Source organism: Tachypleus tridentatus, chromosome 10 (assembly GCF_004210375.1).
Source record: "Tachypleus tridentatus isolate NWPU-2018 chromosome 10, ASM421037v1, whole genome shotgun sequence".
NCBI lineage: Eukaryota > Metazoa > Arthropoda > Merostomata > Xiphosura > Limulidae > Tachypleus > Tachypleus tridentatus.
In genome coordinates, this window is record NC_134834.1 from 40746624 (window position 1) to 40763227 (window position 16604).

Here is a 16604-nt window from a genome sequence, read left to right on the forward strand (position 1 = left end):
ACTCATCTGATTTGGCAAGTCTTGTGGCTTTGAGCAGTGTCTCGTGTAACTCATCTTGGCAAATATCGGCTGCAATGTTGAAACCCTTAGCTTCTAACAGAGCACCAAAGTGGTCCAGTATTGTCTGGAGTTCATTATGGCCATAAGATGACAATGCTTCCTTGCTTTTAGGCTAGTTGCTTGGTTCAAAAATTTAAAAGGTGCCAATAAAATTGTTATCAAATTTTTCAAATCTCTCATTCAGATATGTGACAATTTTACCTATGCAGATGGCATTTTCTTCAGCCATGGATTGAGCAACTGTCTCTTTTGTGGCACTTTTTGAGCCTCTGGCCCTTGTCTGACCACTAATAGCAATCACCTTTTCTCTCTGTAATCTCTTGCCAGTTTGTTCACATGTTGTGAGCTCTTTAACAATTTTCTGGGATCTCTCAACATGATTCAGATTGTCCAGCTTCTCTTTGCAAACAGCGAGTTTGTCAGAAATGATGTTCACAGTAGCAGAATTGTCTTGCATTTTGAGACTAAGAGATATCAAAACAGGCAGAACTGTCAGAGTATGTCCATGTACAGGATGAATTTAAGGCTTGTCAAAGTATTGTATAATCCTGCAGCTTTCTGTCCACGTTCCTATTTGTCATGCAGCTTTACTTGATACAAATGCTCTGCTAAAGCTGGTCAGTTATGAGAAACTGATGCCAGAGCATGCTCTTTGTAGGCCACCCATTGGGTTCTTGTCCCTTTTGTTGGCTTTATCAGCTTCTTTGAGGCCAGCCCAGTTCTGTGGCAAATTGCTGTAAAACTTCCATAGGTTTTCTAAAAAGATTTGGATACTATCAAGGTAAGGGATGTCCTTGATGGTCTTCTTAATTGCAAGTTCCAATCTATGACTAACACAGTGGATCCCTATCAACTAAGGTTTTTGTGCCTTCAATCTGTTTACAAGTCCTTTATTTGTGCCAAAATTGACAGCTGCCTCATCAGCTGTCAGTCATACAATTGATTCAAGCCAGTCGGGAAACTTGCTATATATGGACAATGCTGCAAGTACAAAAAATTAGTACCCGATATTAGTTACTTTCTGTAAAAAAAAAAAAAAAAAAATGTAAATTTGTACTTTGGAAAATTCAGTTGCTCCATTATCTATTACGCTAGTTGTACTAGGTCAAAACTCCAATTCTGTCAGTGGTCAATACATGGTTCTTCTTGGTTTAAATCAATTGAAAAATGCTTTAGTTTTTACTGATGTATATTAATAATGGAATGACTATGTAAACCTGAAATAAAACACAAATGTACATGAAATATTGTCCATTTTAATTTTTCTTAATTAGGAATTCAGGATAAATCCAGAAAATTCTCATACCAGGTCATTAAGAAACCTTTACCTGAACTAAGTCCTGTAGCAAATGTTCAGAATCAGCCTTCTCAACTGATTGCAGACACAGTAAGTGGGTTATTGGGTAACAGTCACTGTCTAAGTATCTTACACAGACTATCTCCTGCTCAAAGTTGGCAGTGTCTATTGAGCCGTCAGTCTTAATGCCAAAGAATAATGAGGTGTGCAGACAAGATCTGACATTAATTTTAATTGTTTCTGCAATATACTTCATAAAGATAACTGCTTGTTTATCAATGGCATAATGTTTTGTTAAGTTCATACCAAAGTTGTGCTCCTGCAGCAACAGAAGCTCTTGAAAATCGCTGAATGGTTTGGCTTTCAAAGCCATATAAAGGGCAGTCCTGAACAGCACAAGCAAATGATCTTTCTCAGTTTGGTTAAGTTTGCTCAATTCTTTCATCATGGGAGTTAAATCAGGTGTTTCTTTTGCTGTCTTAGCTTGACAACTTAGACTGTGGGCACAACTGTTTTCATGCTCCTTAACAGCACTTGCTCTCAGGTTGGAAGATCCTGTTATGAAGGTGTTCTTCTACCTTCCACCACTTTGGTCATATTCCTGACAAATTGAGCAAAACATCAATCCAGTAGCATTATTATACTCCAGCCATGGTCGGCCTTTATTCCATTCATCCTGGAAATGATGAGTAGGCTTAGCACCAGTACTAGCAGTAACAGTTTTTGCTTTAACACTTGGGCTTGGGTCAACAAGCTTGGGGTTTATTTACTCGGGGTTCCATAGTATTGTCTTCTGATTCATTAGTCTTGCTTGTGAAGCCAAACTGAAATAGATCATGAGACTTTCCCATTTTCTTATTATCGAACGCCATGGTCAGATCGTCGTGAATGTTTGGCAGTTACGTGACTATCCAGGACAGCACGAATAAGTCGATCTAAAAAGCACATTTTGTGAGTGTTCAGGACCGTTTTTTAAAATTTCCTTTTTTTTTGTCTTAAATTAAATCTTAAATTTTGCAAGTTATTTTCACTCATTATAGAATATACTTTTAAGCAAAATCTTTGGGCTGTGCATGCACAGCTTTTGCCTCACTTATTTTTGAGGGTGATGTATTTGTGTCTGATATGTTAGGAATATGACCACTGGTCACGATGTCTGGTGATAGATGGGAAAGTGCTGGTCAAACTTGAGTTTTTATTGGACATGTCCAGCTTTAAATAAAAAATTTTGAACCATGTTATATGTGACAATTTATATGTATTTTTGTTTTGAATAAAACACTTTTGCACCAGAGAAGTAGGTATATGTATTTTGTGGAAACATTGCTATGTTTTCAAAATTCCAGCATGTTTGAGAGGTTTGAAAAATAAATGTCATTAATTTGTTTTTTATAGGCTTGGAAAGAATAGCTGAAGAGATTGTAGGCCATGAGAACTGGAGGAAACTGATGACTCCATTTAATGGTAATTTTTTATGACTATCTTGTGTTTTTCATACTTGCACTTTACGTTACTGTGTGTGTGTGTGTATATGTATTTATGTATACTAATAAAAGACTAAAATATGCCCAAAAGTGTAAGGAGTTGGACTCAAGTACATTTGGAAATATTCACTTCACCTCTAATCTCATAACTTTTTATAAATTGTACTCAGTTCTTCACAGGACAGACAGCTGTTACCTCATGCTACTGCAGAAAGACTTTTTAGCATGTGCTCAGCTGTGAATGAAACTCCCACCTCTACATTATTAACATGTATTTTCCAGCTTGTAATGTTAATTATCATTAAATTATAGATCTTAATGAGTAGGATGATGCTAAATCCTTTACCAGCAAGAAGACATATAAACATTAGTGTTTCAACAAAAACAAGAATGGTTAACACACAAAATTCCAACAACTAGTTACAAAAGTCCAAATAAAATACAATTGAACATATGGATGGGCAAGTTAATCAGTTGTCTACATAGTGATTACATCAATTAGTTTCACTAGTGTCATTTTAAATTAATCAGTTAATTGAAAAGATTATTAAGTCAATTTATGTCACAAAAATAGTTATCTAATCTAAATTAATGTTTTCAGTTATTAATTTTTGATGATTTTAATAAATCATTTGAAGTTATGATGAAATTGATTGTTATAAAAATAATTAACTGCCACTGTAACTAATTCTGAAATGCTGACTTGAGGGGGAAAGCAACTGGTTGGAAGTATCAGCCATCAACTCTAATAAGTTAAGCAACTTATTTGTAAATAGTAATGATGTATGTACATATACAACTGAAATGTGACTGTATTTTAGAAAATACTAGTCCATTAAAGTACAGCCAACACAGATTACTTTGTAAAGGATAGTTTTTGTACTTGAATATTGTAACATAATGTAAGCACACCACATCATTGAAACTTATGTAGTGTTATCCAGGCTTGGCTGGAAAGGTCAGTATGAAAAAAGTATAAATATATATGAATGTACAATGTTTTGTGATTTAAGCTATTTAGACTAAACATTTGTACTTTTGTAGTCATTTTAGGATGAAGAAAGCATGATTTATATTTATTGTGTAAATACTTAATGTGTGCAAATGTGTATATGAACATTTGTATTTTATACAGAGTCCAACACAAAAGGGTTAAATTAAAAATACTTCTCTTGAGAATTGTAAAATTTCATTTGACCAGTTTTTGAAACCTTCAATGTGTTATACATAATACATTTTTCTCTCTACCGTAACTCTTTATGTGGGATCAATCACTTTGACTGGCCTTGTATCAGCCATTAAAAATTGGGAAATAATTCTAAATTACCTCTTTTTCTTTTTAGAATGATGAAAAATTTTCACCTGAAACTAAATATTAGGTTGTTCAAATATAATGGAGTTTTACAGTGAAGTTTTAGTCATTTATAGAGTAAGAAACCTATATTTTGTTACGACTTCATATATACCATTGAAAAACTAAAGCTTTCTTCTATTTGTTAATGCTTTTATTCATTTCCAAAACTTTATTTCCAATATTTCAGACCCTTACAATTAATGATGGGGAAAAAAAGTTGTGCATCATTTATTTTTTGCATGAATTCAAACTTGATCATAATGCATCACAAACAGCTCACAATATTAACCAAGCGTGGGGTGAAAGAACCACCACCTAAAGTACAATACAATGTTGGTTCCAAAAGTTTTGTAATTGAGATGTGAGTCTTGAAGATAGGGAGGGCAGAGAAAGTCTTTCTGCTGTTGAAAAAAACAGTTGACAGCATTAATGGAAAGAAACCTGTGCCAAACTGTTTGAGAAATGGCTCAAGAATTGGGTATTGGCATTTCACAATTTTGGACCATCTCAAGCAAAGTGAAAAAGTGAGAAAGCTCCATAAATTGGTCTCACACTAGCTCAGTGAGAATAAGAAAAATCATTTTGAACTGTACTCTATGATAATTTTGCACAAAAGAAATGGCCCATTTCTAGATGGAATTGTCACCTACGACAAAAAGTGAATCCTTTATAACAACAGAAAGTGATCTTTGCAATGGCTCAGTTGTAACAAGGCTTTAAAACACTTCCCAAAGCCAATGTTTCACCAACAGAAGATTGTAGTTACTTAGGGTGGTCTGTGGTCTGTATTATCCACTACAGCTTGCTCAACCAGGACTGTAAAATCACTGCAGAGATTTATTACCAAGAATTGGAAGTAATGCATACAAAGTTACATAAAAAAATGCCAGCATAAAATAAAGAGGACCAATCTTGCTTCATGATAATGGTCAGCCATACTTTGCTCAAATGACACTTTATCCTCCTTACACCCCAGACCAGTAGTCCACTGACTGCTGCTTTTTCAAGCATTTGGACAACTTTTTACAGGACAAAAGATTCGACAACAGAGCAGTAGCATAGAATGGCATAAGTAATCTTGTTTCTTGTTGGCAAAAGTGTATAGATTTACTAGGTTTCTATTTTAGTTAATAAAGTTGCAGTTGAATTTTTTTATTTCTTATTAAAGTTAAAATTTAAAACCTACCATTATTTTTTAACAACCTAATAGCTTATCATTTTATTGTTTTATTGCTGTCTGAACTATATATAATAAAGAAACTCATTGCACAAATTGTAAATCATGTGGCAAACATGCAACTCACATTACTACAGTAATTTCTAAAGCAGAATCACATAAAAAACGAGTAAAATTTCAGGCTTAAGCAGGTTTTCCAGCTTAGACAGTGAATATGCATTTTTTTAATTATGTATATAATGTTTGACTGGAAGATTATACATTTTTGACACAAGGGAAGTAAGACATTTGTGAATAAAGTTATTATACTGTTTATGCTATATTTATTAGAATAAGAACAAAAATATATATTCAAACTATACATAACAATGCAAAATCTTAATCAAATAAATTTTATTTGAAGTAAGTGTCCAATTTCAACTGTTCCATTTTTTTATGGGCTTTCTCATGCAGTTAAAAGAGAATGTCAATTCTACGGCCTTTTCATAAAGTTAATTTTTCCCCTTCACCTTTGCATACAGTTTAATAGTGTTAATATAACTTAGTACTTGCGATGAAGTAGGAATTTCTATTTCCTCACTATCTTTTCCATTTTGTTCACCTTCTGAATCTCTCACAATGTTACCATCTTGCAATACTATTATAGATTTTAAATCAATTTCATCAGTTTCTGTTAAAACATTCTTGTCAACATTCACAAAACTTTCTGCATTCACAGAATCATCTGCATCAATCTCCTCAATCAGAGCTTGGATTTCACTAGAATTGTCATAACAAACAACTTCTCCACAATCTCTGCCATTATCAAGAATAAATCTACAGTTTTGTAAGCGCTTTATTACGCATTCATCTTTTACGCATTTGATTGAATGACTTAAAAATGCAAATGCATCTAACACATCAGTTTTCATGGTCATTTCAGATGCTCTCTTACAGTCGTCCATATTTACAATAATATGCTGAAGCATCAATTTTCTGTATTTCAGTTTTATACACTGCATGATTTCATTATCTAGTGGCTGTAGAACTGATGTTGTACATGGAGGTAGAAAGACTAAATGAGCATTTGAAAGTTGAACTTTTAGGTGACAAGTTGCATTATCTAGTTAAAGTAGAATATTCCTATTTTCCTGTTCCATTCTTATTTAATTTGTTCAAAAATTCCTCGAATATAGCACTTGTCATCCACACTTTATTATTCACTTTCCATTCCACAAGAAGTTTATTTTTTGTTTTGAAACTGTGTGGATTTTCACTTTTACTTATTACCCATGGTTTCTCTGGTTTTTCATCAGCAAAAGTAACCAAAAGTACAATCAGTCATTCCTTTGAAAGCAACCTCTTGAATAATGACAGTGGAAAAAAGAACAGAATATATTTAACCAATATTTACTGTAACAAAATGTCTGAATTTATTACTATTTAAACAAATTATTAATTAAAGAAGAATTTATTAATATTTAATTAAAAACATTTTTTCCGACTTACTCGGGTTCTAATCCTACTTGTTGATAAATGAGGTAGGTGAAAGATAGTTTTCTGTTCCCGTTACGCAGGTTCTACAAGGGCCTTTTATACAAGAAGTCTTAAGATAATGCTGCAAAATTTTGATATTTCTGGCTTTACTGTATATCAAATTATATAATTCATGAGCTGCTCATGAACATACCTTGTGAAAAGTTTTTATTTTTATTTCACATAACCTTACTTAATCTAATCCTGTCTAGCCTGATCAGTTTTTAATTTTTATATTTTAGCAACTTCAGTAATATTAAAAGCTAGAAAAGCTAGAAATATAATGCTTACAGTGGAACCCCTCTGAAGCAGCCACCTTCAGGACTGAGACAAACTGTTCTTATTAGAGGGGTTCCACTGTACATAATTAGGGATTATGTAAACAAAAAAAGGGACTGTGGTTGAATGACCACTTTCAAGAGGTGACCGAATCTGAGGGGTGGCTACTTAGAGGGGTTTCACTGTATTTGGGTCCTCTTATTCTTTTGATGTCAGCTGTGGAACCTAAGCTTATGTTTTGATACTAATGGTACTACTACACTAAAAATTCATACCATACACAAAGCAAACAGTGTTCTGTAACTATCATAATTTAGTGTTCTAACTATCCAATAAAAGCCTTCAAAAATTCAGCTTATTATTTTGAATTATTTTAATGAAAACTCCATGAAAACAAATTTTGAACTGGAAGTTAAATAGTTCTTTGTATAGAAGATAGTGTAATGTAATATGTTATTTGGTTGATTAATAGACAGTTTTTTATATAGAAGACAATGTAATATAATATGTTATATGATAGATTGAAATGTTGGGTTGCTAATGATTATAAATAATGCAATATAAAATGTCAGAGAGAACTATTGGCAAATTTTCAAAGAGAGGATGTGACAGGTGGGCAAGGCAAGTGTATATATTTTTCTAGTTTATGGCTCTGTAGACAAACGAGATTGAAGACTATAAAAATTATGCTTTGCCTGAGTAATATTTATACTATAAGGAGGGGTGGTAAAAGAAAATTAGAGATGAGGGAAGACCTAGATATCAAATGTCACAATTCTCATACAAAGTAGATTGAGGATTTTTAAGATATTTCATTATAAAATTCAAATCTTAAAATTTATATAGTGTTAAAACCTGATTTTATAAACTGTTTACATTGCAATTTTATTTGTATACAATGATGATAAAGTAGTTTAATTAAATTTAGAATATACCTCTGTAAAATATTGTGGCATTCATACTTTTACCTACATGTATTAAAGTATCAAAAACTCATTACTTTTAGTTGATTGGTCTACTAATTGCTGTAAGAGATTATTTTCTAATTTTCTGAAATGACAACCTTGAGTTCACAAAACTCCCATCACTGTCTCCATAAATAACTAAAACCTACTAAATGAATATGATGTCTTTTTTTTCTTTTCTTTTTTTAAAAAAAATGGATATTTCATCTGTTACTTTCTTAATCCAAACACTAACTGTGGTGAAGTCAGCTATTTATGGTAAAATGAAAAGTTGAAAAATACAAAATAGATCTAAATTACATCTTTCATTTAAATTTGAGAATGAATGCAGTGTTTATTCTTACAGATAAAGCTTATAGAGTTTTGAAATCTGGGTTTATTTAGTTTTCTTGCTTTACAGTTGCACTTAGACCACCTCAAAGTATGTGAAAGTCCATTTATCGTAGTTATACAGTTTTTGAAAACAAACAGTCAAGTTACAAACACTCCATAATTGTGTTGAATGATTGTTTGATAGCTATAAAAATTAAGTATCACAGGAAATTTTCATTTAATATTTTTGCATTTGAGTTTTCAGTATGATGCTATTTTTGTTGATTGTTTCTCAGTATGTGTGATTTTTTTCACATACTATAAATCTTGAACTTGTATATTCCAAGATCAGTGTGTTCACAAGAAACATCATATGACAACTCTCCGCCAGTTGGAGTGCAACATATCCACCCTCCTAATGCACATTACTCACTTTGTTTGGTTCTACCAAACTTTTACTTCCCATAAGTTGGTGATCAAGTGCAGACATTTTTCGGATGTGCCCTCTTCATGTTTTCATTTATTTTTTGAATATGAAGCAGATTTAATTTACCCCCTATGATGATGACCTACTTGTTTGCAAGTATGTTATGTAACTACGGTGAAACTTTATACAAATCAAATTAGTGGATGAAATTGTTTGAAATTTGATTTTAATGTTCTGAAAAGTATGTAGTTTCAGACAAATAGTGTTTTAATTTAATGTTATTTTTAATAAAAAATTCATTATTTAATGTAGTTATTTCACTTGGACACAGAATAGTTCCCTTACATGTTATTTTTCATTTTAGGTATAAAATTACTATCTTATAGTATCTATCTATCTATCTTATTATCTTATAGTTTTCACACTTAATTTGCATAATTTCTTGAACCTTGTAAATGAATACCAAAAGTTTATTTGAGATAAATATTTATATTTTACTTTCCATTTTCTCTACTTCATCACTAAACCTATCTATTATCATTGTACAGTGCAATGAATTGTTTAAGATCAATAGCAACTCTTTGTAGAAATCTAGAATAGTCTTTTTTTTTTTTTTCTTATTTGCAAGATTTCATGTCTATCTTTTAACTTGTAGTTAATTTTGAATTTTCCTTTTCAGTTCTTTGTCTTTTGTGATGTGTGCTGATATGTAAATTGTTCCTCATGGGACTTCATTAGTATTATATGGCTACTACTGTGCACAGACTTTTTATCTAATACTCACACAAGCACATGTTGCCATCTTTTTTTAAACTTTCACAATCCAAGATATAACAAATTAAATGTATAAAAAAATCATTAAACCTTTCAAATAAGCATTTCAAAACACAAATAATACATAATTAATTAAAATATAAATGTAAAACATAAATGCAACATGTCTTACCAAACTAAGAAACTTGTCAGACACAACATACAACTTGAGCAAACAATTCATTTTATCCTGTTTCAAAATGAAAGTGTACACATAGGTATACCAAAATTTGAATAATAACATATTTGATGATAATAGTAATTTCATTAAAACACATAGTAAAATTGTTTTATTAAATTTTGAAAGCAACTTAATAATATACAAAAAACATTAAAATATTCTATAACTGGATTTTTGTTGCTACAAAATAGTTAAATGTATTATTTTATTTGATCTTATTAACTCTTTCAATACAGGCTTGGCCAGTTTCACCAAAAATGTGTTCTCTTTGTACTCGTATAAATCTTTATCGATTTAATGCTATAGCTTTTAATATAGTGTGTATATTTTCACAAGATTTGGCAGTCTTTTAGTTGACATTATAAGTCTTTCACATACAAAAAAATTGTATTTTTTTGAAGTATTCTGAATAAAAAATATTGTTTATGAATATATCAAGTATTTGTTTCAGTTTGTTCATGTTCAGAATGATTTTCATATTAAGATTAAAAATACTTTTCTCCATCTTTTGAATCTCAGATTTTAATTGTGTGATTTCTAAAATCTAAATACATTTCAAGTGATTGTTTTACTAAAAACTTTATATTTTCTCTGTTATTTTCTAAACCCTAATTCTATACAAGGTTGGTTAGTTTGACCAACTTTGTAACCACTAAGAAAAACAAAATTGAAATTGCCCTTTTTCTTTCTTGAATGATCCCAGACTGTAACATAAAACTACATTTCTTTATCCTAAATAGCTTTGAACTTTTAAAGTGTACATCTGTTTATAATTAAATTTATGTTATTGTTTTATTGCCCTTTCAACCATGTTTAATCACTATTCTCACTGTAATAAATTGTAAATCACTTACAATGTGCATACCCCATGAAACATTTTGACATTGTTATTAATATTCTTTAAGTAATTGAACCTAAAGAGATTCATGTTTTTACACTTTAATTACCTTTAGGATAATGAATGAAGAATAAACATTAAAAACAAAAAATACAGTTACAACAAAAAGTGTTCGTACCCCTGCTTCCTGAGTGGTTTTTTGCTCATAATGTAAAAATTATCACTAGTAGGCTACTAGAAGTATATTATATGTTATAAAATTTGTACTAACACACATCTACAAATTTTTATGTAAAGTAAGGGATAAGTAAACTGTTTATAAACAAATAACCAAAAATAGGAGGAGCAGAAAGTGTTCATACAGTTCAGAACATGTGAAAAAAACTGATATTTCCATAAACATCTTGTTTAGTTTGGTGAAAAAAACTACATTATACCATTCCAGAACTAGACACTGGTCTCATAATTATTGGAATTTAGCCAGCAAAAAATTACTTCTGGCAATTTAATGCCGTCTCCGTCATTATCTGCTTGGTCATCATGGCAAATAGGAAACAACTGTCCAGTGATTCAAAAAACCGAATTATTGTAAAATACGAGTCTTGTTTGTCTTTTTCCGGTATTGCTACACAACTTAATGTGCCAAAATCTACTGTTCAAAGCATAATTGCCAAGTTTAAGCTTATAGGATCAACTGCTAACCTCTCTCATTCCGGACGCCCCACCAAAATTCCAGAGAGAACCAAGAAGAAAGTTCTCAGAGAAGTTAGTAGGAACCCTCATTTAACACGTAATGACATACAGAAACTGGTAAGGGAAACTGGGGTTGAAGTAAGCACCTCTACAGTTACAAACATGTTACGATCTTCTGGATTCAAAGCATGCCGTCCTCGTAGAACTCCATACTTAAATCCTGTTCATTTAGAAGCACGATTTAGAAGCATGTAGATAAACCTTTTACCTTTTGGAAGAGTATTCTTTGGTCAGACGAGACTAAAATTGAGCTTTTCGGCCACAAAGCTGTTTGCTACATTTTCTGTAAGAAGAGAGAATGAAATGTTCCAAAGAACACCGTCCCTATAGTTAAACACAGAGGTGGCTCGATCATGGTATGGGGTTCCTTCAGCTCTTCTGCTGTAGGCAGCATTCACTGCATCAATGGAATAATGAAAAAAGAAGAGTAAGTTGGTATAGCACGACAATGACCCTAAGCACACACAGAAATAAGTGCAATCCTGGCTGCAGAGGAACCATATAAGCAAACTGAAGTGACCATTGGAGTCACCTGATCTCAACCCAATTGAAAAAGTTTGGCATGAGTTAAAGACCAGGTTTCATCAGCGTCATTCGTAAAACTTGCAAGAGTTGGAGGCCTTCTGTAAAGAAGAATGGAAGAAAATACCAATTGAGTACTGTCAAATGATCATGGAGGGCTATGAGTGGAGATTGTGCAAAGTAATTCACCTGAAAGGCTACACAACTGACCATTAAAGTAGATGTACAAACACTTTCTGCCCCTCCTATGTTTGGTTATTTGTTTATAAACAGTGTATTTGTTGTTCAATTTACTTAAAAATTTATGTAGATGTGTGTTGATATGATATGTATAATATAATTTACTTTCATTATCCTAATCATGATACTTTTTAAGTTATGAGGAAAAAACTACTCACAATGCAGGGGTACGAACACTTTCTGTCATAACTGTATAGTGCTTATCCAAATATTTTCTTCCTGTCGATTGTTGATGACACTTAATCCTACATTTTAAAAACTAATGGTAGTAATACATTAAATGTTTTTTTCTTTAATCAAACAATGCACCAGAGAATGTAGAATAATAATGTGTGAAAAGTAGACAATTTCCCCTAACTCATAAAATTTTTCTGGCTTTCTTATTATGCGATAGGAACCGCTACGAAGTCATCCAAGCTAGCTGTTATTTTTTCCCTGGGAATGAAGCTTATACTAACAGAAAAAGTGACTAGTTTATACAGAAAATATTATTCAATACATCATTTGATAAATGAAGACCTTAGTTTTCTATTAGTTTAAGGTAATATAGAAGTAAATGTAGTGAGAAAACTATTAATAAATCCTGAAAGAAAGCACATGACAGATGGGTATGACAAGAGGGGTCTGATTTTCTACTTTGTGGCTGTGTAATCAAACAAAATTGAAGATTATAAAAATTAGTTTGTCTGAGCAATGATGATTTTATACTAATTTACATTGGATTTTGTACATATTGGAGAGGTGGGGGATAAAATAGAGAAAAACAGATGTCAAGAAAAAATGTGTCACACTTGGGGAAATTCAGTATTTTATTTTTTCCTTATAAAATTGTGAACTTAAAACTTTTATTAAAATATGGATTATAAGCTAAGATTTATGTTTTACCAATTAATATAACATAAAAAATAGATTAATAATAAATTTTGAACGTAAGCCACTAAAACCATTATGATGTGCAATAAAGGATGCCCATTGTGATTGGATTAAAATGATGTTTTTCCTATAAAGTTAACTATTATTTTGCTACAGTGGGTTTTCAGTAGGATTTCACCATGATAACTTATTTATAGATTTTTTTTTTTTCATTTTTGACCAAGATACTTTAATTCCAACCCTGAGTAGTGGAACCTTGGCTATCTGGTTAAGGTGGCCTGTAGTGATAATCACTCATATTCTGTTTCCATCCTTGATGCAACATCTGTGCTCTAAGTGAAGAGCATACTTGTTTTGGATGTTGTGCAGATGCTTTCTGTATGGGTAATGCCCTCTATCAGATGTTGAAGTTGTGTTTGCCAATTGTCACTTGTAGGTCTTTACTTGTACATCTTTATAGGATAAATATGTATCATGCTGTTGTTGAGCTTAAGCTTCTCCTACAGTAGGTGTCTGTGACTTGTTGGCAATAAATTCAATGATAAATGAACAGCATGCAGTCCACTTTTTTTCAAAAATAGTGTGTGTGTGAGCATATATATATATACACACAATTGAATCTAATTAAATGTATGTGCAACAAATTCTTTCCTCTGTAGCAATCATAAAGATATCATAAACACTATAATTCTCTTCTTGTAAAAAGTCCACTTAGACCTATTCAGTTGACAAGCTGAGCTACTTTTCACTGTTTCTATCACATTAATATTCACAATTGTATCATGAGCTACCTCAGCTGTATACTGCTCTGGTAGTAATTGTTAGAATATCTTCTGTTCCTTTTGTCAGATTGTACTTAAGTTAATTCAGTTACTTTGGAATCATGCTTTGGCAGATAAATTATTATTCTTTTTTTCTCTTTACCTACTGTTAGTCTTACTCTTAACATATTGAACTAAAGGCCTATGTTAATTGTTAGACCTGTCACTTTTATTGAAGTTAACTTCACATCAAACTTTTTCTTTGGCTGTGAATCTTTTCTGCTATTGTCTGTCTGGCTGCCATTTTCCACTCATCTCGTACTATTTATGTGTTTATTACTAAATCATCTGCTTGCTACATTCTTAATGTCAGTAAGTTACAAACACAACTTCCAATAATCATTTGCTTTTAACTCCTTATGATAAAAACAATCATAAAATATTCATTCACAGAATTTATTTTAAACTGGGTAGGCGTTTAGGTTTTAAAGACCTTTGGGGAGATCTCAAAGGCAAACCTGGGGCACTCAGAAGTTTATGTTTCTTTTCAGCCCTGCACATGAAAGAAGTTTAAAGTCATCAGGAATTGTAGGATAAACACTTGGTGGCTCAGCGACTTGGTAGATTTTTCCTGGTTGACTTGGGGTCATTAGGGTGTAGTTGTAATGAAGGCCAGAAAGTCGGAGGAGAGAGCTAACTTGAAGTAAGGAAAAAATAACAAAACTAATGTAACAAGCAGGGGTAGGTAGGTAGGGTAGAGTAGGGAAATGTATAAACTTAGATTCTGCTTGAAATTAAGAGAAGGCACAGGGTAACGGATCACCTTTTCAGGGCCTGGGTAAAGAAATACCCAAAATTTTGCTGTGGGGGAAACAGGAGTACCCCGAGAAAACCCACTTTCATCATTAGGGCACAGAATAATCTACCCTGACCATGCCCTGGATAGCTTGGGAATTTACATCAAGTAATTATGAAGGGGTTAGATATGGCCAATTTTCATTGGAGAGAGACTGTGCTTGTTGGAGCCTAGAAGATAACTTTCTCAGTACCAGCAAGCATCTTTGGTTCTCTAATCTTTCTATCTCGGCAAGTCTCGAACGAACCATTTTTGCCATAGGGGTCTGTTGTAATGCTTCACATATTGAATTGTAGTCTTGATCAATTGCACAGGCTTGTGATGATCTTGGTTTCAGTGGGTGTAGTGTCTGAACTTGTATAGGTAAGTTTTCCGGGTATTCCTCAAATGTCTGAGAAAATTTATTTCTTCTGGGCAATCTAGTTTGAATAGCTTGAGAGATGGTAGATAGCTTGTCTGTTACGGATGACTTGTCTGAATAGGTAACTTGTGTAGTTTGCATCTGAGAAAATGTTTTCGAGCGAAGTGAAATAGATGATGTCTGAGTGAGCTCGTTGAGATACTGAGACTTGTTCAGTACATGGCCGGCAGCCATATTGTCGGCTGTTCATTCACAGAATGAAATAATATCTATATTAAATAGTCTTTCATATTATGAAACCCTCACCAGCCCCTCTACCTTCTCAGTGTGGGATTCGAGCTATAGTATTGGCAAATGGTAAGCATAAGTATGTTCTGGATATTGTATGTTAACATTTTCCTAAATTGAAAATTTATTTCCAATAATACTAACCTATTTTATGATAAAACCTTGGCAAAGCCCACTGTTAGCCATTTTGTTTTATTGTGTTAATTCTAGTGAGATTAGATCTGGTATAATGTGTAAACAAATTCAACAAAAAATGCGAGTACACAATAAAATTAACAAAAAATATAAAAGATGAATACAACATCACGATATTACTCTAATTAAATAAAGGTTTCATTAACTCTTTGTGAAACTTTTTTCATTCCAATTAAAGCCAGTAGTGGTTTGCCTGTAGTAGCTTCTCCAGAACAGCTAATTTTCCAATGTAAATAAAATTTTAAAAAAATCTTAAACACTTGTAAAAGAATTGTTTAACTTGGAATTTTTCTTCAACTCTCATTACAAAAAAGCAATGCCAACTACATTATCAGTACTTTAATAATTTTTTCTTCCATAATAAGGTTCCCTTTAAAACAATTAAAATAACACTTATTTTTATCAGCTGATGTAAGTTTAAAGACTTTTTGAAGTTGAATATTATGTTTCGTGTTTGAAAAAAAGTTTCATAATATGTTATACTTGTAGGCTTCGTGATACCTGAGTTTTTTAGTTTTTATGTATAAATATCAGCCTTTAAGGCAGGAATGTATTTTATTTTGTGTTTACATACTTACTGTTATTAACTCTTCCATGGTGATTCTTTACTGCTATTTGTTTGATATTGCAAAAAATTCCTAATTACATTCAAATTAATTTTTACTACTAACAATGTCTTTTTTGAGTTTGATAAGACATCCCACCTTATGATATTCATTATAATTATAGGATTTGAACTCCTTTTTATCCTCAAGTTCAGACATGAAATGTCCACAAAACTTGTTTAGTCAAAATTTACTAGAATGGGATTCTGTGAGAAAGAATTTCTGTATTCTGTATTAGCAATATCTTTTTATTCTTGTGGATTTCAGATAAAAAAAAAAGAGATCCAATCTGCAAAAAAAATATCCATTATAAAAGTTGGCACAAAATACAATTTCTGATAGTTGCTTTTTAATTTCATCATGGTTTGAGCATAATTTATATAGTTACCAAGTGAATTTAGGGTTTGTATAAGCAAGGCAAAAGTTCAATTTTTTTTATTTTTCATTT

At 32.0% G+C, this 16604-nt stretch overlaps 1 protein-coding gene across 3 annotated transcripts in view; it reads left to right on the forward strand.

Moving 5' to 3' along the window:
* The window catches only part of LOC143229123 (mushroom body large-type Kenyon cell-specific protein 1-like), a 73265-nt gene that overhangs the window by 15911 nt on the left and 40750 nt on the right, over positions 1-16604 (forward strand). For all 3 annotated transcript variants that reach the window (XM_076460979.1, XM_076460980.1, XM_076460981.1), the window contains exon 2: positions 2753-2821. In XM_076460979.1, coding sequence (XP_076317094.1) covers positions 2753-2821 — 69 coding nt within the window. The remainder of the gene's footprint in view (positions 1-2752; positions 2822-16604) is intronic.